The sequence below is a fragment of the Trifolium pratense genome, linkage group LG2, assembly GCF_020283565.1.
Source record: "Trifolium pratense cultivar HEN17-A07 linkage group LG2, ARS_RC_1.1, whole genome shotgun sequence".
NCBI classification, from domain to species: Eukaryota; Viridiplantae; Streptophyta; class Magnoliopsida; order Fabales; family Fabaceae; genus Trifolium; species Trifolium pratense.
The window spans coordinates 45,271,429-45,294,068 of NC_060060.1; the positions used below are offsets into that span (position 1 = coordinate 45,271,429).

General features: G+C 36.6%; 1 protein-coding gene and 1 pseudogene across 1 annotated transcript; both read right to left on the reverse strand.

Annotated features, from left to right (window-relative positions):
• Window positions 1-844: 844 nt before the first annotated feature.
• On the reverse strand, window positions 845-11,204 carry LOC123908564 (annotated as a pseudogene).
• A 2,700-nt stretch (window positions 11,205-13,904) lies between these two features.
• LOC123911264 (pentatricopeptide repeat-containing protein At1g62910-like) lies at window positions 13,905-18,755 on the reverse strand. The gene is made up of 2 exons (XM_045962646.1): window positions 17,035-18,755; window positions 13,905-16,851 (listed from the first exon to the last, which is right to left on the reverse strand). Exon 1 carries the CDS (start codon window positions 18,664-18,666, stop codon window positions 17,047-17,049), a length of 1,620 nt encoding a protein of 539 aa, XP_045818602.1. The 5' UTR covers window positions 18,667-18,755; the 3' UTR covers window positions 13,905-16,851; window positions 17,035-17,046.
• Between the last annotated feature and the right edge of the window lie 3,885 nt (window positions 18,756-22,640).

A 22,640-nucleotide genomic window follows, 5' to 3' on the forward strand; every position in this document is an offset into this window, starting at 1 on the left:
CTATCTGAACTGAACAGTCCTAGCCCAATTATAAAATTATTTTCAGACCTTATATTATATAACGTGAGACTCTTAACACACTCCACCCACACTCAGGAATGAACATCTAGAGCGTAACTTGAGTGGTCTGATAGAGCGCAACAAACAAGATTAAACACAATATGTGCTTCAAAACAATCAAAGTAGGTACTAGATAGATCATCAAGTTCTAAAATGCTTGCCACCTGCATAAATTTGCAGGATTGTCTCAGCATAACAGGCTGAAGCCAAATGCACTCTTACAACACAATACTGAGTTCAGCCATTCAATGTACAATTGCAATCAAAACTAAAAACTCAGTAACCAATCAATGTACCAACACTTAAGAATTACCAAGTTTCGAAACACAATATCCAAGTTGCCTCCCCCAATACCTTCACACCCATCCTTCGAAAAGCCTCTACTTACCCGTGCTACTTCCACTCTGTGCAATTCAGCCCCAACACTAAAAGCCTTCCTCTATTAGTTAACACCTTTGTAATCTGCTTTTCCTGCATAGGCAAGTCTGCCACTACTACACTAAGGACAAGAAAATGACCTCTGAAGCTTAACAACAGACCAACACACTTTAACTTCACCACCACTGCTTATGATACTCGAGCAGGATACATTCTGATAACAACCATGAAGCTGATTGACAGTACAATGCAAATATAAAGGATAACTGTGTCAAAAAAAAGAAAGAATCGACCATTAATGACTTTTGATTAATATCAAAGGGATAGTGAGACCACTGAGTAGTCCCCCCTTTTCTTTTGTATATCTAACTACCAACAAAATAAATAAATCATAATAATTACATAATTGTCATCAAAATAACCAATTATATATTGAGAAATCATCTTATCTATAGTTACTGTTACAATAGTCCTCTAGCAATCATTTCACGAAGAAGTTTCTCCGCCTTTTCATTCTCATCTTTATGAAAGAGAGCACAAATAATAGTTTCATAAGTTACAGCATTAGGAATGATACCATTATCCTCCATTTTTGACAACAAGGCCTTTACTTCATCAAACAAACCCTCTTTACAAAGACCATTGATCATAATATTATATGTCCGGACTGTTACATTATAGCCTTTTGATGGATAATTTTCGCAAGTGAACAAATTACCACGTAGTAATAAAAATATCGATCCACAGGGATTGTGTGATTAAACTAGTCCAATAGTGTTCATAAACATTATGCAAGAAATACACATAAATTGGGGGTATGTTGAGTGATGAATTGTTAGGAAACGTGCTTTGATATAATGGAAAAGCGAGGTAGAATTATTGGAATCACCTAGTCTATAGCTAAACCACATGCAATCTACTATATCATAGGAATCTACTCAAGTGTTCATAACTGGATCGACAAATTAGTGAATCGCAATCTCTAGTCAAAATTCACTCTATTCATTGTCGATACTTCCCCGATCTCTCGGGCGGAAGCTACCTACAACGAATGATATGAAAGCGCGTCGATCGTTCGCTACACTCTATGTCTCAATCTCTCGACCGGAAACACTCGAGTGCTCAATGCAATTCAGTTCAGAAATTAAATCAATACTCTCGCACGTGACTTAACTCGAAATCATTACAACACTAATGAAGGATTATAAAGCATTAAACATAGAATTGCATTGAATAAACACTGTTACAGAGTAAATCCTTACAATTAAGCAGATTACATAAGATTCATCTCCATCCTAAATTATCCTAGATCCTACCTCCAAAAAGAGCTTAGCTCCTCATGTTGCTTGCTTCGCGTCCTCGCTTCAACTTCATGGCTTGATGATCCATGCTATTGATGTGCTTGGAGCTATCCTCTGGAGTCTTGAATCCCAATCTTCAAGTTTCCAAACCCAGAATGTAGATCAAATTTGCAGAATTTTCCAACCAGAAAACAAAATTATGCAGAAACCATATATACTGAACGCAACCACGCCGCGCGCCAGATCTATCACGCCGCGCGTGGTTGCAGATCCATCAACTACGCCGCGCGTGATAACGGTATCACGCGGCGCGTGATCAAGTCATAGAGCAATCTTCTTTTTGAACAAGACTTCACGCCGCGCGTGGTCAGGTATCACGCAGCGCGTGACCAGAGTAAAAATCAAAGTTCCCTGTGATCTCCATCACGCGGCGCGTGATGGGCTACGCCCCCAGCGTAGTGAAAATCATCCATTTCCTGCAATTTTTCCTGTTTTCTTGCAAAACAAGTAATCAAGCTTATGGTTAGATTTCTCTTATATTTATTGCTAAAAACCTACTAAAATGCATCTAATGTTGCTAAAATAGGCCTGGATTAGAGAGTGTGACGATTCGTCATCACAACCCCAAACTTAAACCTTTCCTTGTCCTCAAGGAAACAACTTTTACCTCAAGCTTTTGTGTCAAGACCTTGACACTTTCCTTAAATTCACTCGAATCATACATACGTGAGACTCACCTGATGATCAATGATCCACCTGCAAACAATGCTCAATTGCACAACCGTTCCCGCAAGACATTTTCAAGTAGTTCACACTTTCCGACCAAGGCTCTATGATTTCATCACACTACTCACATGCACTCTTCAGTTTTTGGTAATTCACTCAAATCAACACATCAATGCAAGTCAACAATAATTTTGCAAGGGGTCTAAGAATTCATTCGGTTCACTTTGTGCACACACATTAGAGGTCTTTTAGGGTTATAACGTGGCTTGGCTAGGGTGGATGGTGACATTTTTGGATAAGTAGTAGAAAAACTTGGAGTTAGATCCCCCTATTAGTCAAAAATTCATAAACTAACCCTTATTCTTTTGAAACATAGTGGACTAGAGAACATGTTAAATCATCAACAAAGTTTTGCAATTCTTTTCGAACTCAAGGCTATCACTTCTTTTTGCGTTTCTTTTCTCTTTTGCAACATTCATTTCCTTTTTTTTCTTTTCTTTTCTTTTCTTTCACATAAAGCCTTGTAACTTTTGAAATTTTTCTCAATTTTTCAAATCAAAACTTTTTGTAAGTTCTCTAGTACCCTCACCCCAAACTTTATATGTTGCTAATTCCAAAGAGCAACCCCAAACTTAGTGGTGAGCAATGCGCATCAACCACTAATTAGGTGTCTAACCTCCAAGAAAGTCATTCCTTTTTCATCAAAAATTTCTTAAGGTTTTGCAAAAATAACATTTTCTTTTTCAGCTCAAATTGGTTAAGCAAAGGATAATTATATGTAAGGGTGGATAGAAAGGCTCAAAGGGACCAAGGAACATGCCTCGTGTGTGCTACAAAAGTATCAATCAAATAAAAAGACGACAAGCAAAATCGAGAGACAATACATGAGTGGATATCACACATAGAAGAAAAAGAAGTGTTTGGCTCAATACCTCTCGGTTGGGTCGAATCAAAGAACCGGTCAAAAAGTGTGTGTTCCCTTCCTTTGCCTCTTGATCACATGAGTGCAACAAGCTATTGCACTGCAAGTTTCACACATCACACACGGAGAAAATCATGCAATTGATACTCAAGTAACAAAAAGGAACATGCCAAAGTATTGAAACAAACTCTAAAAGTAAACGCCATTCCACAATAAAACAAGACAAAATTCAAATTCAGAGTACACAAATAAAACATCCAGCCAATATTCAAGCAACATCAAAATATTATTACAAACCAACGAAAGTAAAATAGATGAAAGTAAAAAGTAGAGAAAGAGTAGTAGTGCAGTAGCAGCAGAACATCAGAACCAAAACCGTCAAACGGTGTCATCCGGCTGGCCAGTGAAGTAGTTTGTGAACGGTCTATTCAAATTCAGATTCAGCCCATCCACATCCAGCATCTCCCTCTCCATAGCAGCTGCCTCATCCTGCTCAACCCGGCGTCGCCTCTCGATCTCAGCCAACTCAGAAGTTCTCAAACCAGAATTGTAAGCTTGTCTGGCCTGGAATGATGTCAGCTCCCTCGCCTGATGTGCCTCCCAATCAGCATCAATGGGATACAAAGTCCCGAAAGTGGGAGGAGGGAAAGTAGACCGGTAAGTCATCGCCTCGGTGTACATGGAAGAGGCGGTATCAAAGTAGAGATTAGGCAGCCCGGAATATTGGGAAATTTCCATCTGATGCAACATCAAAGCCAGCTAGTTAACATCATGAGAATAAAGAGGAGGAGCACGTGCCGGTATCTCTTGAGACTCATATACCGGATCCCCCTGTTGATCCGGATGATTACCCTCTTCAAACCGATTAATTTCTTCTTCTTCCCTTGCAGCCTCTTCTCTCGCAACATTCCTTTCACCACGGGGCACTATTGGACCTCTCTCGAATTTCTTCTCAAAGTATGATAATGATAGTGGGCGGATAGGATGTAAGTCACCTTCTTGCACACACATAGGGACATCGTTTGCTCTACACAAAGCAGCAATCAAGTTGCAATGCCCCAAAGTAAAAGTCGGATTAGTATTATTTGCCATTTCATGTAAATCCTTTTGTAACCAAAGACCAAGATCGACATAACGACCATCAGCTAATAATCGAACAGCAGCAACATTATCAATCTGGATTTCAGAGTTATTACCAACCACTCTAACATTCTTAAGCCAAAACTCACCCCAAGCCCGGTGAATGGGGTTAAAACTCGTCAAACTCAACCGAGTTGGGAGAGACGAGGGCGAGTGTGTCAGCCATCTAGCACCAGGCCTACAAACAGCTTCCTTTAATTCTTCCCTCACCATGAGACCACCATTAGCAATTCTTTCTTTCTCGGATACCAACTCACAAGCACCTCTCACACGACAACCCAACAATGTATTAATGTGAGCTGCGGAATAGTGCACTCTAATTCCCCTAACTGTCGAATAATACTCCGGAACCGATGACTGATCAGGTAAGTAAGCATTTGCAAGAAATTCCCTAACCCACATCTGGTTGCCAGGATTAACCTCATCCTTAATCATCAACTTATTAAACTTCCCCCATTTTCTAGACTTAATCTCATTTCCTATCTCAGCAACACCCTTCAACAAGTCCTCTCCAAAACCTTTTTCTTGATTAATAGTAAAGGTTTGGATTTTTGTGTACCTTTTCTCATGAACTTCGCTGATGAAATGGGGGTGAACCTGTGGTTGAGTAACATTGCTCCGGCGAGGAGGAGATGCTTGAGCGGACCGAGAAGATTGGCCCTTGCTTGCACTCATCTTTGTTCTTGCTTTCTTTGGTGGCTCTTGTGTTGGATTAGCATCACTCTTCTTCTTTCCCTTCCCGGTTAGCCGTGTCAACATGGTGATATTATGAAGAGTGAAATGAGTTAATTTGGGAAAGTGGTGAAATGAGGAATTGGAAGTGGAATCGGAGTGGGTGATATGGGTGGTATGTGAATGTGAAGGAATGGGATGATTGGGAGTGATTAGAGATGAAATTGGAGAGGTTTGGAAGATGAAAATGGGTTAACAATGGAGTTTTTCGTGTGGGAGACCGTGTGAATTGATGATGGGACGGATGGAGTGGTTGAGAAGATGAAGAATTTCAAATTTTACACGCTTTCCTGTGTAACCACGCCGCGCGTGATCCCTGCTACGCCGCGCGTAGTACCAATTGTAACGGTCAAGAACTTCTTTCAAAAAGGCCACGCTGCGCGTAATCACCATCACGCGGCGCGTAATCACTAGTCAGAGAGGCCATCTTCCTCCAGGCTTCACGCAGCGCGTGATATACTCCCACGCCGCGCGTAGTGTACTCAAAGAAACTCCTTCCTCTGTGCTGAAGGATCACGCCGCGCGCAATTGCACTGCGCCCCCGGCGTAGTAGAGCTATGATTTTGCCCTGTTTTGCTTCCGTCCTTGCTTCTGCTGCATACCTACCTACATACTTCAAAAACAAAACAAACTAAAACATTAGAAACCGTTGGGTTGCCTCCCAACCAGCGCTTGTTTAACGTCCCGATGCTTGACGTTCCATACCCCTAGGGGTTAAGGAAAGGTAGTGCCACCATGTGGCAAGTAGTGTGCATTCCAAGGTAACTTAAGAGCATCTTTAATAATATGATCATAAACCTGGATTTTAAAACATTGTGGGTCTCCATCATCACACTCCATCTTGTCAAAGACATTGAATGTGACCTGCTGATCATCGGTCCTTAGCATGAGTTCCCCCATCTCTACATCGATTAGGGCACGGCTAGTTGCTAAGAAGGGTCTACCTAGGAGCAAGGGCTCCCAATCCCGAGTTTCCTCTATGTCCAAGACCACAAAATCTGCGGGAAAAACAAACCCAGCAACCTTAACCAATACATCATGGAGAATACCTTCCGGATGCACAATCGATCTATCCGCCAAAGAGAGACTCATCTTTGTCGGCTTTGCTACCGCTCCCGGTATCTTCTTCATCATTGATAACGGCATCAGATTTATGCTAGCACCCAAATCACACAAAGCTTTTTCAATAGTGAGAGTTCCAATGGAACATGGAATTGTAAAGCTCCCCGGATCTTTCTTTTTCTGCGGTAGCTTCCGTTGAATGAGGGCGCTGCATTCTTCCGTCATACTTACCATTTCATCATCTAATGGTTTTCTTTTCTTTGTGAGCAGCTCCTTCAAAAACTTTGCATAACTCGGCATTTGCTCCAATGCCTCAACCAATGGTATAGCCATCTCAAGCTTGTTCAACACCTTCATGAACTTCTTAAACTCCTTCTCTCGCTCAAGATTCTTAACTTTCTTTCTCCTAGGAAAGGGCATCCTAGCATATGGCGATTCATCAACTCCTTTACCTTTCTCAACCTTCTTACTCTCTTTTTCTTGTATCTCCCTCTGTTTTTCAACTTCTTCTTTCTCATCCTCACTAATCTCCACTTCCTTAGACATATTTTCATTTTCTACTTCTCCCTCATGTCTCTTATTTTCAACTACAACCTCTTGCTTATTTTCAATCTCTCCCTCATTGACCTTCTTTTTCAAGGGCTTCTCCACAGCTGGCCTTTCCGGTATCTCTCTACTCCTCAAAGTGATTCCATTGCAAGTTTCATTTTTAGGATTATCATGAGTGTTTCCACCGAAACCTCCTTGGTTTTGCAACATAGAAAACTGTCTTGACAGCTGACCCATTTGCACCTCAAGATTCTTTATAGAAGCTTCATGATTCTTGTTGGAGGTTGCTTGACTCGATTTCATCGCTTCAAAGTTGCTTTGGGTCATGAGCATGAACTGATTTAGAGTCTCTTCCATCCTTGATGGAGGCCTTTGCTGCTGTTGCGGTGCACCTTGACCTTGCATACCGTTCCCCCATCCGGAACCGTTGTTATTGTTGTTGTACGGCTTCCGGAAATTGGCTAAGTAGCGAGCCTCCTCTGAACCCTCCGGGAAGCATCCGCCATTTGGGTGGTCCTGCAAACAAAAATCACAGCGCACATTGTCAATTTTACCTATTGGAGAAGATTGAACTTGTGGATTGGACAGCAGCTTCATCATTGCTTCCATTTGGTTAGTCATGAGTTTTTGCTGTGCTAATAGTGCTATTTGAGTATCCAATTCCAACACTCCGCCTTTCTTCTTGGCTCCTCTATCATTAGTAGCTCTATACTCGTTTTGAGCCATGCTTTCCACCAATTCTCTTGCTTCAGTTTCGTCACGGTTCTTCAACGAACCACCGGCTGATGCGTCAAGTATCATTCGCGTTTGAGCCCTCAAACCTTGGGTAAACATTTGCATCTGATTGTGGCCATCGAAACCGTGATTCGGACACCTTTTAAGACAAACTTTGAACCTCTCCCAAGCATCATACAACGTTTCACCATCCGCTTGTTCGAAGTTGCTAATTTCAGCCCTTCTTTCTAGAAACTTATGAATGGGAAAGTAACGATCTAAGAACTTCCGCTCCAGCTGTCTCCAAGTCTCAATCGTTCCGGTGGGTATCGTGTCCAACCAATCTTTAGCACGGCCGGTGAGAGAATGCTTGAATAACCTCAGTCTTTTGTCCGATTCACTCACCCCCGGTGGATCGGTATAGTCGCAGGCTTCATAGAAGTGAGACAAGTGTAAGTTCGGGCATTGAGCTTCCGATCCTGAATAAGGATTTTCTTTTAGGGCGGAGAGGACCGTGTTCTTGATGTCAAATGAGACAGGATTCGCCGGCTGAAAACCTTGATTTGCCAACGCGTCATTGTCTCTCCTCCCATAATCACCAAGGGTACGCCTTTGCGGTTGAGGAACCGGTGGAACCTGCTCTTCTTCCATTGTGGCTGAATTCTGTCCTTGACAGTCCGGTGTATCTCATAGCAAAGCTGTTCCCTTTGAAGCTTGAGCTTCCCTTGTTGCCTTTCGAATTGCGCGAGCTGTCTTTTCAATCTCTGGATCAAATTGCAGCTCTTGAGGACCTGTTCTCCGCATGCACAATGAAACACACAAGTAGAACGCTCCGGGAGAAAAATATAAAACAGAAAAATAAGGAAAACACAGAAAATATGAACACTATCGCCTTGTCGAATCAATCACAATCCCCGGCAACGGCGCCAAAAACTTGATGGATAATTTTCGCAAGTGAACGAATTACCACGTAGTAATAAAAATATCGATCCACAGGGATTGTGTGATTAAACTAGTCCAATAGTGTTCATAAACATTATGCAAGAAATACACATAAATTGGGGTATGTTGAGTGATGAATTGTTAGGAAACGTGCTTTGATATAATGGAAAAGCGAGGTAGAATCATTGGAATCACCTAGTCTATAGCTAAACCACATGCAATCTACTATATCATAGGAATCTACTCAAGTGTTCATAACTGGATCGACAAATTAGTGAATCGCAATCTCTTGTCAAAATTCACTCTATTCGTTGTCGATACTTCCCCGATCTCTCGGGCGGAAGCTACCTACAACGAATGATATGAAAGCGCGTCGATCGTTCGCTACACTCTATGTCTCAATCTCTCGACCAGAAACACTCGAGTGCTCAATGCAATTCAGTTCAGAAATTAAATCAATACTCTCGCACGTGACTTAACTCGAAATCATTACAACACTAATGAAGGATTATAAAGCATTAAACATAGAATTGCATTGAATAAACACTGTTACAGAGTAAATCCTTACAATTAAGCAGATTACATAAGATTCATCTACATCCTAAATTATCCTAGATCCTACCTCCAAAAAGAGCTTAGCTCCTCATGTTGCTTGCTTCGCGTCCTCGCTTCAACTTCATGGCTTGATGATCCATGCTATTGATGTGCTTGGAGCTATCCTCTGGAGTCTTGAATCCCAATCTTCAAGTTTCCAAACCCAGAATGTAGATCAAATTTGCAGAATTTTCCAACCAGAAAACAGAATTATGCAGAAACCATATATACTGAACGCAACCACGCCGCGCGCCAGATCTATCACGCCGCGCGTGGTTGCAGATCCATCAACTACGCCGCGCGTGATAACGGTATCACGCGGCGCGTGATCAAGTCAGAGAGCAATCTTCTTTTTGAACAAGACTTCACGCCGCGCGTGGTCAGGTATCACGCCGCGCGTGATCAGAGTAAAAATCAAATCTCCCTGTGATCTCCATCACGCGGCGCGTGATGGGCTACGCCCCCAGCGTAGTGAAAATCATCCATTTCCTGCAATTTTTCCTGTTTTCTTGCAAAACAAGTAATCAAACTTATGGTTAGATTTCTCTTATATTTATTGCTAAAAACCTACTAAAATGCATCTAATGTTGCTAAAATAGGCCTGGATTAGAGAGTGTGACGATTCGTCATCACCTTTAATCAAAAGATCCTGAAAAATCTCTTGTGCGTTCCTAAGTCTCCCTTCCTTGCATAGTCCATCAATAAGTATACTGTATGTGAACATATCTGGTTGAATACCTTGGATTTTAATTTTCTTGACCAATGCAATTGCCTTGTCAACATGATGGTTTTTACATAAAGCATGCAATAAAGAAGTGTAAGTGATTACATCAGCAGGTTGACCTCTATCATTCATCTCTTCAAGAAGCTCCCAAGCATGATAGATTCTCCCTGATTTGCACAAACCATCAATAAGAGAATTGTAAGTCACTGTATTAGGAATAATCTTCTTGTCTTGCATTTCTTTAAATAGATTTATGGCTTCATCCATCATTTTAATTTTACACAGCCCATTAATCACGACACTATAGCAATGAACATTGGGCATCACTCCTCTTTGGGCCATAGTGTTGAATATAACTTTGGCCTTCTTCACTTCATTGATTAGGCAATACCCATCCATTAATGAAGTATAAGTAACAACATCTGGTTTGATACCTTGTTTCACCATAACAGCTAACACATTTTTAGCTTCTTTGACATTTCCTTCCTTGCATAAAGCATCGAGCAATATACTAAAGATATAAACATCTCCATTGAGTTTTCTGAATACAAACATTTCATTTAAAAGTCCAATTGCTTCTTTTAATTGACCAACTATGCAAAATCCATATATCAGAGAAGTGTAAGTAATAACATCAGGAGAAACTCCGTTTACAATCATTTCAGAATATAAATCCTTAGCATCTATTAAAAGCTTATCTTTACACAGATTATCAATAATTGTGTTGTATATTACCACATTAGGCTTGACCAATTTCCCTTCGATTTGTCTTAGAACTTGCAAGGCAGCCCTTGTTTCTCCAATTTTACAGAGTCCATTGATAAGGTCCCGTAGCTAACTTGGTCGAGGTGAAATCCATGTGCAACCACATGGTCGTGAAAATGCAGTGCTTCCTTCACCTTACCGTTGAAACACAGACCATTGATAAGAGTATTTAAGGTTATGACATCAGGCTGATAACCCAACTTGAGAATCTTAGCTAATATAGAAAAGGCAAAAGACATTTGACGAAGGTGGCAGTAACAATTGATCAATATATTGAAAGTAACAAAATTAGGCATAATTCCATTGAATTGTAATTGGTTAGAAAGGGAAATAGCGGTGGGATAATGTTTCATCTTAACAAGGGAAGTTAAAATCTTGCAAAATTCGACAATGGATGGGGTTGGATTCATACGAAGCATGCTATGGAATGAAGAAACAGCATTATCAACATCATTATTAACATGAAATGGAGAGTGAGAGTAAAATCGCCTTAAGTAAGAAATGGAAGAAGAAGAAGAAGATCGAAAGGTGAACCTTAAGAATGACATTTGAGCGATGATGGAGAGGAACAAACGAAGCTTCAATTTAGGGTTTCATTTTCAATTGGAATGGAGTACACACTGTTTAGAGACTTGTTAAATTTAATTGAAAATGAAATATTATATTTTCAATGCATAAGTTACCTTTTATTTTTGTCAAAAAAACCAAGTTACCTTTTTTTTTTTTTTACCTTTTATGTTATAGTATTATTCTGGTTAGTACTCCGTTTAAATTCTTTCAATTTTTTTTCTTATTATATAGTTTTGGGAATATAAATATAAAAGTGAGATATTAAGTGTAACAAGAAAAATATTGAAATATTAAGTGAGTCCAAATATCATTTATACACCCAAAAACATTTAAAAACTTTGATAATGGAAGAAATGGAAACAATAGATAATGGAGAGGATCCGAACTGGTATTATCCTAGCATTTATAAATTGTAGAAAATAGAAAAAATAATTAGAAAAGCTAATGTATATTAGAAAATTCTAGGGATGACAATTTGACCCATACCCAGTGGGTACCCGCAAAAAATACCCATAACGGGTAGGGTAAAAACCCGCATTATGGGTATGGGTAATTATCCACAAAAATTAGTGGGTATGGGTGCGGGTACGGGGACCTTAGTACCCACCCCGCCCCTTACCCGCATATATATAAATAAATATATTTATATATTTATATTTATTTATTATGTATGAATAAAATTATGGAGCTATTTTTAGAAACAATCACGTTGATTATGACATATATATGGTCATATTATATTCACTCTCATATTGTAATAAAAAAAAACGTAATAGTAATAATACAAAGAAAACCAAAATGCCCTAAACCCTAGTAGCCACTAGTGACTCAAAGCTTATTTTTTCTGTTGTTGTAAGTCTCCTCTGGTCATCTTCTCCATAGTGTTCCTATATTTGTGTCTTTTTATTTTCACTTTCTTCTTATTTGCTGGACTATATTATTCATGTTCCAATTTATTCCATTTTTTTTGTTTGTGCTTTTATGTATTTATTTGGAGAATAGTATAGTAGATTTTGTGTTTATATAAATTTTATTTTTCATGCATAGTGTTTGCTTTAGTGTTGTGTAGGAACCTTTCATGCATAGTGTTATGATTTTATTGGTTTTAGGCTTGTTATTTAAGTGGTTATTTGGGTTGGTGTTAGAATATAATTTTAAGGGATGTAATCGATTGAAAGTTGGTATATAATAAACAGTAGAAGTTGTAGGAGAATTTGATTTTGTTTGATTTTGAAAATTCATTATTTCTTGCTTTATTTTTAGGAGTTTAAAATTTTACATGGAAGTACAAAAGGAATTTGAAAGTAACCCTACTCCATCACAACCTCAAAGTGCACCTATTGATAATGTGGATAGCTCTGAGAAGGATCAATTGCAACCCCCAACTGATAATCTTCCTGTTGCTGGTGACTAATGAACTGATATTTTGGTTTGTAATATTTAATTACTTGATTTGAGATATTTGAATGATTTTCAATTGAATAATTTGAATTACATCGATGATTGTTATTTATCGATATATTATAACTAAAGTGCGGGGGTATGGGTATGAGTACTTAGGTACCCATAGGGTATGGGGACGGGGATAAAGATTGTTACCCACGCGGGTATGGGGATGGGTACGGGTATTTTTTCAAACTGCGGGTATGAGGATGTGGACTATAGTACCCTACCCATACCCTACCCATTGTCATCCCTAGAAAATTCAAAGAGAGTATATTTAAAGGATTAATCTAGCGGTAAAAAGATATAGGTCTTGAATTCGAGAGGTTCTGATTTCAAGCTACACTAGTGTTTTTAGAGGGAGATAAATATGAAAATATTTTTGTAAGCATTCTTTGAGCCTTAGATATTTCCTACCTTGGACTTAGACACTATCCCCCAATGGTGGAGCTAGACTAAATTGTTGGGGAGGGCCGCAATTTAGTATGATTTTTTTTTTCCTTCTATCATGGGCTAAAAATATATAAATTGTTAATTTTTGTGAGTCTTAATAACATGTCAAATATACCAAATGATTTTAAATTTTTATACATTTTACATGAATTATATATATGATATAAATTTTCAATTTGAATGATAAATTTTATACTCGTTAAAATATATCATCGTAAGTTTAGCTCAATGGTAAGGACATCGATAAAAAAGTAAATTTTGTACTTATTATAACATCACTATGAATCCCACAATTTGATTTCTCTAATATTATATATTTTGAAAATTTATAGGCTTAACTACACATTTTGGTCTCTTACGTTTATTTTAGGTTTCAATTTGGTCTCTTACGTTTAAAAAGTATCAATTTTATCCCTAACGTTTATTTTAAGTTTCAAGTTAGTCATTTCCGTTAGTTTTGCCACTAACACCGTTTGAACAGTACACGTGTCAGTGTGTCCAGGTGTCATGTGTCAGTCCACATATGCAAATTGACTGGAACATGTGACAAAATTGACGGAAAGGACTAACTTGAAACTTAAAATAAACGTAAGGAACCAAATTGATACTTTTTAAACGTAAGAGACCAAATTAAAATCTAAAAAAGAACCAAATGTGTAGTTAAGCCAAATAATCGAACTCGGGACACTATAATCACCAAATGCGCTGCTTTACCGATCAGCCAAATACAATCTTATGATGGCAAGGGTGTGCATAAATGTTTCTACAATTGTAAAAACTAATGACTAACAAATCATTCCTTTTAGGGCACAAGTTAACATGACCCTTATTTTTTTTATTTTTCTACAATTTATAAATGCTAGGATAATACCAGTTCGGATCCTCTCCATTTTCTTTTGTTTCCATTTCTTCCATTATCAAGATAAATGTGGAAAAAATTTATTAAACTTGTGGTGTATTCAATTATTTAAACATTCATTATCAAAAAAAAAAAAATTATCTAAACATTAAATTAACTCACATTGTATAAATTTCAAAGCTTGCTTACATCATGTCTTTGTTTTTCCTCTTATAAGTTATAACAAGGTTGTTTATCAACTACATATTTATATGCAGACTTGTATAGTCTTATTGCTTCATTTCAACACTGAATGAATAAACCATATACAACAGGAACATTAACTTTCAAAGCTCCTATCTTCTTAAATCGGTTTGTGATTTGACTCACTAAAATGAGGAATGAATGAAAACACCCTTAAAAGTAAATGAAGTTGATCAACAATACATTACAAAAATAAAGGATAACTATGTCAAGACAAAAAAGAACCAACTCATTGACACCATTATAAGATCAAAATGAACATAACAACACACCTCAAGTGCTCATAATAACTATGAAGCTGTATATTATTTTAGTCACCAGATTGTTTGGAATTCCATTATCAAATAAATCTTCTATGACATCTCTTGTATCTGATTTTCAATATTCTCTAACAAATCATTTGACAAGCTTGAATCTGAGTTGCTGCAAGGCCAAAATTGCAGTATATTGCCAAGTGAAAAACTACAATTCTTACTTTGAGAAGTAACAACTAGATAATCTTAGATACCAATCACAAATTTATCTATGGTTGTGACAATAGCTAACTTGTCACAGTAGCATGAAAAACTTTAAATGTTTCTACCACATTTCAAAACTCTGAAAGCCTTAATTAACGCTCTTCCTCAGACTCAACTGAATCAGCCTGCTCACGCTCTACCCCCATCTTCTTCGCTGCCCCTGTTCCTCCGCCTTCCACAGCCTTTTAAATTCCAAGGTACATCATCCACACCATGCAAACTCGACCAAATATTACAGTTACAGACACTATAATCAAATCTAGTGATTGATACAAACCAAATATACAACACAAAAAAGGTAAAGGAAGATAATTTAACTTACTTTAGAAATAAGGAGTCCATGCAGTAACTAATCAAGCCAACAGCAAGACTATAATCACAAAAAAATAGGATGCCCCGTGGAGAGCAAATCAATATTGTTGAAACAAATCATGTTATCTTATATGACAACGTACGATTCTAGGCTAATGTTGAATTTTCTATGCCTATGAATGACTCTTTTCAGGTAAACAACAACATTAATGTGAACACTAAATACACCCAGAGTTTCCCCTTCCGATTCAAACAGAATCCCCTATAAGTATATTCAAGATTATCTCTATAGACTACACATTCCTGAAATAATTACAACCATAACCTTTGAAAAAGCTACGATTAATATAGCAGGAATGAATCAATAATTTCAGCCACATGGATGAAAATATCATTACAGTCATACGATGAAAATAGACAATACATTGGGAAAAAAGTATAATTATGTCAAGAATAAAAAAAAAAATCACCGGTTGCTACCATTATAATAACAAAATGAACATAACAACACATGACTTTTAATTAAATCTAAAGTGTGATAGTTACCTATTGCATAGTTCACCAGCCTTTGTATTCACAAGTAACTATCAAGTGTGATGTGTCTATTCGAAAGAAGGAGAAAATTTGACTTTTATCCAGATATTTTTCACCTCATTTTTTTAGATTTAGGGACAAAAAATATTCTAAAATAACATAGTATTATTTCATCGCTTTGAGCCTGAAACAAAGGAAGAGTTAGTAAACATACCAAAAACTTGCATATGGAGAGAACCTGAGCTCACAGAATATGGCAGCTTTGTGAATATATTTGCATGATAAACTTCACAGTCGGCTAAAATAGAATAGAGTTACAGTCCAAATGAAATTCAAGCATCATAGAAGGCCAGAATACATCTTGTGGTAAAGCTTTAAATATGATGTTACATTATTACTAGCAACATAAGGATGTCTTAAACACAGTTCGGTTCACCCAAAAAATACAGTTTGGTTTGGAAAAAAATTGTATGACAACAGTTCGGTTCGAAATTAAGAACTGGTTCACCGAACCATTAATCCGGTTCAGTTCGGTTCGGAGGAAGACTATAGCATTTCGGTTCAGTTCTTCTGAACCATTGTTATGGTTCGGTTTAGTTATCTATCTGAACTGAACAGTCCTAGCCCAATTATAAAATTATTTTCAGACCTTATATTATATAACGTGAGACTCTTAACACACTCCACCCACACTCAGGAATGAACATCTAGAGCGTAACTTGAGTGGTCCGATAGAGCGCAACAAACAAGATTAAACACAATATGTGCTTCAAAACAATCAAAGTAGGTACTAGATAGATCATCAATTTCTAAAATGCTTGCCACCTGCATAAATTTGCAGTATCGTCTCAGCATAACAGGCTGAAGCCAAATGCACTCTTACAACACGGCACTGAGTTCAGCCATTCAATGTACAATTGCAATCAAAACTAAAAACTCAGTAACCAATCTATCAATGTACCAACACTTAAGAAATTACCAAGTTTCGAAACATACTATCCAAGTTGCCTCCCCCAATACAATCACACCCTTCCTTCGAAAAGCCTCTACTTACCCTTGCTACTGCCACTCTGTGCAATTCAGCCCCAACACTCAAAGCCTTCCTCTATTAGTTAACACCTTTGTAATCTGCTTTTCTTGCATAGGCAAGTCTGCCACTACTACACTAAGGACAAGAAAACGACCTCTGAAGCTTAACAACAGACCAACACACTTTAACTTCACCACCACTGCTTATGATACTCGAGCAGGATACATTCTGATAACAACCATGAAGCTGATTGACAGTACAATGCAAATATAAAGGATAACTGTGTCAAAAAAAGAAAGAATCGACCATTAATGACTTTTGATTAATATCAAAGGGATAGTGAGACCACTGAGTAGTCCCCCCCTTTTCTTTTGTATATCTAACTACTAACAAAATAAATAAATCATAATAATTACATAATTGTCATCAAAATAACCAATTATATATTGAGAAATCATCTTACCTATAGTTACTGTTACAATAGTCCTCTAGCAATCATTTCACGAAGAAGTTTCTCTGCCTTTTCATTCTCATCTTTATGAAAGAGAGCACAAATAATAGTTTCATAAGTTACAGCATTAGGAATGATACCATTATCCTCCATATTTGACAACAAGGCCTTTACTTCATCAAACAAACCCTCTTTACAAAGACCATTGATCATAATATTATATGTCCGGACTGTTACATTATAGCCTTTAATCAAAAGATCCTGAAAAATCTCTTGTGCGTTCCTAAGTCTCCCTTCCTTGCATAGTCCATCAATAAGTATACTGTATGTGAACATATCTGGTTGAATACCTTGGATTTTAATTTTCTTGACCAATGCAATTGCCTTGTCAACATGATGGTTTTTACATAGAGCATGTAATAAGGAATTGTAAGTGATTACATCAGCAGGTTGACCTCTATCATGCATTTGATCAAAAAGTTTCCATGCATGAGAGATTCTCCCTGATTTGCACAAACCATCAATTAGAGAACTGTAAGTTACTGTATTAGGAATAATCTTATTGTTTTGCATTTCTTTGAAGAGATTCATGGCTTCATCCATCATTTTAATTTTACACAGCCCATTAATCACGACACTATAGCAATTAACATTGGGCATCACTCCTCTTTGGGCCATAGTGTTAAATATATCTTTGGCCTTATTCACTTCATTGATTAGGCAATACCCATCCATTAATGAACTGTATGTAGCAACATTAGGTTCCACGCCTGCTTTCATCATCACAGCTATCACATTTTTAGCTTGTTTCACCTTTCCTTCTTTACATAGAGCATCGACCAGTGTAGTAAAAGTATAAACACCTGGGTTGATGTTTTTCAATGGCATTTCATGGAACAAATCAAATGCTTCTTTCAATTGACCAACAATGCAAAATCCATATATTAGAGAAGTGTAAGTGAAAACATTAGGAGAAATATTCTTTGCAATCATTTCAGAATATAAATCGTAAGCATCTCTTATAAGCTTATCTTTACACAGGCTGTCAATAATTGTGGTGTATATTACCACATTAGGCTTGACCAATTTCCCTTCAATTTGTCTTAGAACTTGCAAGGCGGCTCTTGTTTCCCCAATTTTACAGAGTCCATTGATCAAGGTCCCGTAGCTAACTTGATCGAGGTGAAATCCATGTGCAAGCACATGGTCGTGAAAATGCAGAGCTTCTTTCACCTTATCGTTGAAACACAGACCTTTGATAAGAGTATTTAAGGTTATGACATTGGGCTGATAACCCAACTTGAGAATCTTAGCTAATATAGAAAAGGCAAAAGACATTTGACGAAGGTGGCAGTAACAATTGATCAATATATTGAAAGTAACAACATTAGGCATAATTCCATTGAATTGTAATTGGTTAGAAAGGGAAATAGCAGTGGGGTAATGTTTCGTCTTAACAAGATAAGTTAAAATCTTGTTAAATTGTACGATGGATGGGGTTGGATTCATACGAAGCATGCTATGGAATGAAGAAACAGCATTATCAACATCATTATTAACATGAAATGGAGAGTGAGAGTAAAATCGCCTTAAGTAAGAAATGGAAGAAGAAGAAGATCGAAAGGTGAACCTTAAGAATGACATTTGAGCGATGATGGAGAGGAACAAACGGAGCTTCAATTTAGGGTTTCATTTTCAATTGGAATGGAGTACTCACTGTTTAGAGACTTGTTAAATTTAATTGAAAATAAAATATTTTTTATTTTTTATATTATATGCCTGTATACAAGGAAACCATAAACTCTAGGTCCCAAGTCAAATTGGCCCACCCAAATTTTAGGCTTTTATTTTTTAATTTTTAATTTTTTATATTATAGGCTTGTATATTTTTTATTTTTATATTTTTTTGAAGAAGGTAAATTAGCCCACCCAAATTGGCGTCAGAGAGAATCGAACCTCAGACCTCAAAAGGAGCACACTCCTAGGTCCCAAGCCAATACCAATGCACCAACCCAAGTGGGTTACAATTGTAATTAAAATTAATAAGCACCATCAATTTTAAAAGTATATCATATCAAAATTATTGTTGACTATATTATTGATCACGAAATATTTTTATGTCTTTCCTGATCAATTATTTTTTTTCTACCGGATCATAAATTTAGAGAATAATTATCATGTGAGATTTGGAAAGTTATTATCACGTGTGATTTGGAAAGTTATATATATATATATATATATATATATATATATATATATATATATATATATATATATATATATATATATATGGGTTTTCTAACTTAGACCCTAGTTAGGTCTAAGTTAGCAAGGTGCACCTTTTCAATTGGACCAAAATACCCATTCTTTTTAATTAATTAACCAAAATACCCATTAGTAGACGCAGATCCAGTGTCGCGCGCGTACCGAATGACCATGGTTACAGACCGTTGATTTCCATCAGACAGCCAAAATCTGATCTCATCAAGACTGTCTGATCAATCAGACAGCCCAGATCATCCTGATCCATCAGATTCCAGCGCCTGCGCCACACTGGATTACAACCTGGAGAGAGAAAAATTTGCTTTTTAAAAGTAGGACACGTGTCACACAATGGTTGGCTGGGCGTGATTTTTGTTCATTTAATACTTTGAACTCAATTATTTCGTTGTAAATTAATTTTTTATTTTGTTATTTTTATACCAAAATTCATAATTTTTTTTTGTCTACAAATAGAGACTTGGTTCGTTTGATTTGGACACCGAAAAAAAAACGCAATTTTTCACTACCTTAATCTCATTTTTTGTCTAACTTAGACCCAACTGAAAAGGTTAATTAATTAAGTTAGCAAGGTGCACCTTTTCAGTTGGACCAAAATACCCATTCTTTTTAATTAATTAACCAAATTACCATCAATGGACGCGGATCCAGTGTCGCGCGCGTACCGCAGTACCATGGTTACAGGCCGTTGATTTCCATCAGACAGCCAAGATCTGATCTCATCAAGACAGTCTGATCAATCAGACAGCCCAGATCATCCGAATCCATCAGATTCCAGCGCGTGCACCACACTGGATTACACCCTGGAGAGAGAAGAATCTACTTTTTAAAAGCAGGACACGTGTCTCTGTCTGATTGGCTGGGCGTGATTTTTTTCCATTTAATACTTTGAACTCAATTATTTCGTTGTAAATTAATTTTTTATTTATTTTTTTTATACCAAAATTCATAATTTTTTTTTCTCTACAAATAGAGACTTGGTTCGTTTGATTTGGACACAGAAAAAAAACCCAATTTTTCACTACCTTAATCTCATTTTTCACTACCTTACATCAACTCACTGAAACCATTCTACCAGCAAAATGGTTTCAGATTACAACTCTCTGAAACCATTGTACCAGATAAATGGTTTCAGAAGCAAACACAATTAATAAATTACTCACTGAAACCATTCTACCAGTAAAATGGTTTCAGAATACAACTATGTGCAACCATTCTACAAGCTAAATGGTTTCAGAAGCAAATAACTAATAATCAACTTACTGAAACCATTCTACCAGCAAAATGGTTTCAGATTACAACTCTCTGAAACCATTGTACCAGATAAATGGTTTCAGAAGCAAACACAATTAATAAATTACTCATTGAAACCATTCTACCAGTAAAATGGTTTCAGAATACAACTATGTGCAACCATTCTACCAGTAAAATGGTTTCAGAAGCAAACATTAGTTTTTAATTACCGTTTTATCTCATTTAATTAACTAAAAATAGTTTCAGGTCTCCAAAAATTTCATAAAATATACCAAAAGTTCCAGAATAGTATCTACTATTTTCCTGGTATAATGGTTTCAGTGAGTTGGTTGAGTGGTGCGTGTTAAATTACAACACACAAGTAACGTATTTAGTAGACAAAAAATGAGATTAAGGTAGTGAAAAATTGCGTTTTTTTTTCGGTGTCCAAATCAAACGAACCAAGTCTCCATTTGTAGACAAAAAAAAATTATAAATTTTGGTATAAAAATAAAAAAATAAAAAATTAATTTACAACGAAATAATTGAGTTCAAAGTATTAAATGAACAAAAATCACGCCCAGCCAACCATTGTGTGACACGTGTCCTACTTTTAAAAAGCAAATTTTTCTCTCTCCAGGTTGTAATCCAGTGTGGCGCAGGCGCTGGAATCTGATGGATCAGGATGATCTGGGCTGTCTGATTGATCAGACAGTCTTGATGAGATCAGATCTTGGCTGTCTGATGGAAATCAACGGTCTGTAACCATGGTCCTTCGGTACGCGCGCGACACTGGATCTGCGTCTACTAATGGGTATTTTGGTTAATTAATTAAAAAGAATGGGTATTTTGGTCCAATTGAAAAGGTGCACCTTGCTAACTTAGACCTAACTAGGGTCTAAGTTAGAAAACCCCATATATATATATATATATATATATATATATATATTCTCATACTATAACACCTTCAACAATATTGAAATCTATTAAAAAAATATATATTCCACATTTCAATGTCTCATATTAACAACTTCACCATAATTCGACTTAATTTACTCAGAGGTGTGTATAAAATTTCATTCTTGTGATTTATTATCTTTATTCCTGAAATCGATATTGTTTTAAAACTTTATGCTAACTTTATATATATATATATATATATGAATTAGTAGATAATCTTATGAAGAAATTATCTGATTTATCTATTAAGGGAAAGCAGAATTAAAACGTTTCCTGAATCTATAATAGCTATTCTTGAATCAAATTTAAATGATGGACCAGTTTATTTTAACTGTTATCCTAATTACTCTATGAACTTAACAGATAGTTTCACACCTACATCATTAGTAATTAATATTCAATGTATGGATGACTTATTTAATGAAGGAGTTGCCAATATAGATGTATGTCATAGAATTAAATATAAAGTTTCAAATATTAATTACAATTTTAAAGCAATTAGAAGTTCGCCGAAGAACGAAACCATTATTGTTGAAGCTAATTTAAGACGATCAAATATTACTACACCAAAAAGATTAAAGGCTTCTGACTTAAGACAAAAATTACCAGAAGAATGGATATTACAGGATATAATGCCTCCCCCAAAATTAGAATCAAGACAACCTAGACAATTTATATTAGAAAATGATGGTAGTATTAGGATCAGAATGAATAGAAGTCAATCCATGAGGATTGAAGAACCTATTAGTAGAGCCAGTACAAGCTCTAGAAGATCTATAGATTCTACCATTAATATTAATTTAGCAGGAGTCGATTTTACGCCTAATATTCCCCAACCTATCTATGAAACTGAGGGAAGAAATGATTCTCCTCCTATGTCTCCTACTGCCTCGCAAATTCTTAATGTTATAGAATTAGAAGGAGAGTTCGAAATAGATAAAACTTGGATTAGAGAAGACTTTGAAGCGGATTATAATAAAGAAAAAAGAGATTGGTACTTTGGTACTTTTGAAAAAATACAAACTGCTTATTATCTTAAAAGATTTTATGACTATATTAGGAATAAAAGAATTAATGTCTATTTCTTCACTTGGTTTGAAGAATATTGTATAGAACAAAAAATAATTAATCCTTTCATACAAACA

Excerpts from the sequence above, each read along its gene's own strand:
- LOC123911264 (XM_045962646.1), bottom strand. The coding sequence starts at position 18,666 with ATGTCATTCTTAAGGTTCACCTTTCGATCTTCTTCTTCTTCCATTTCT.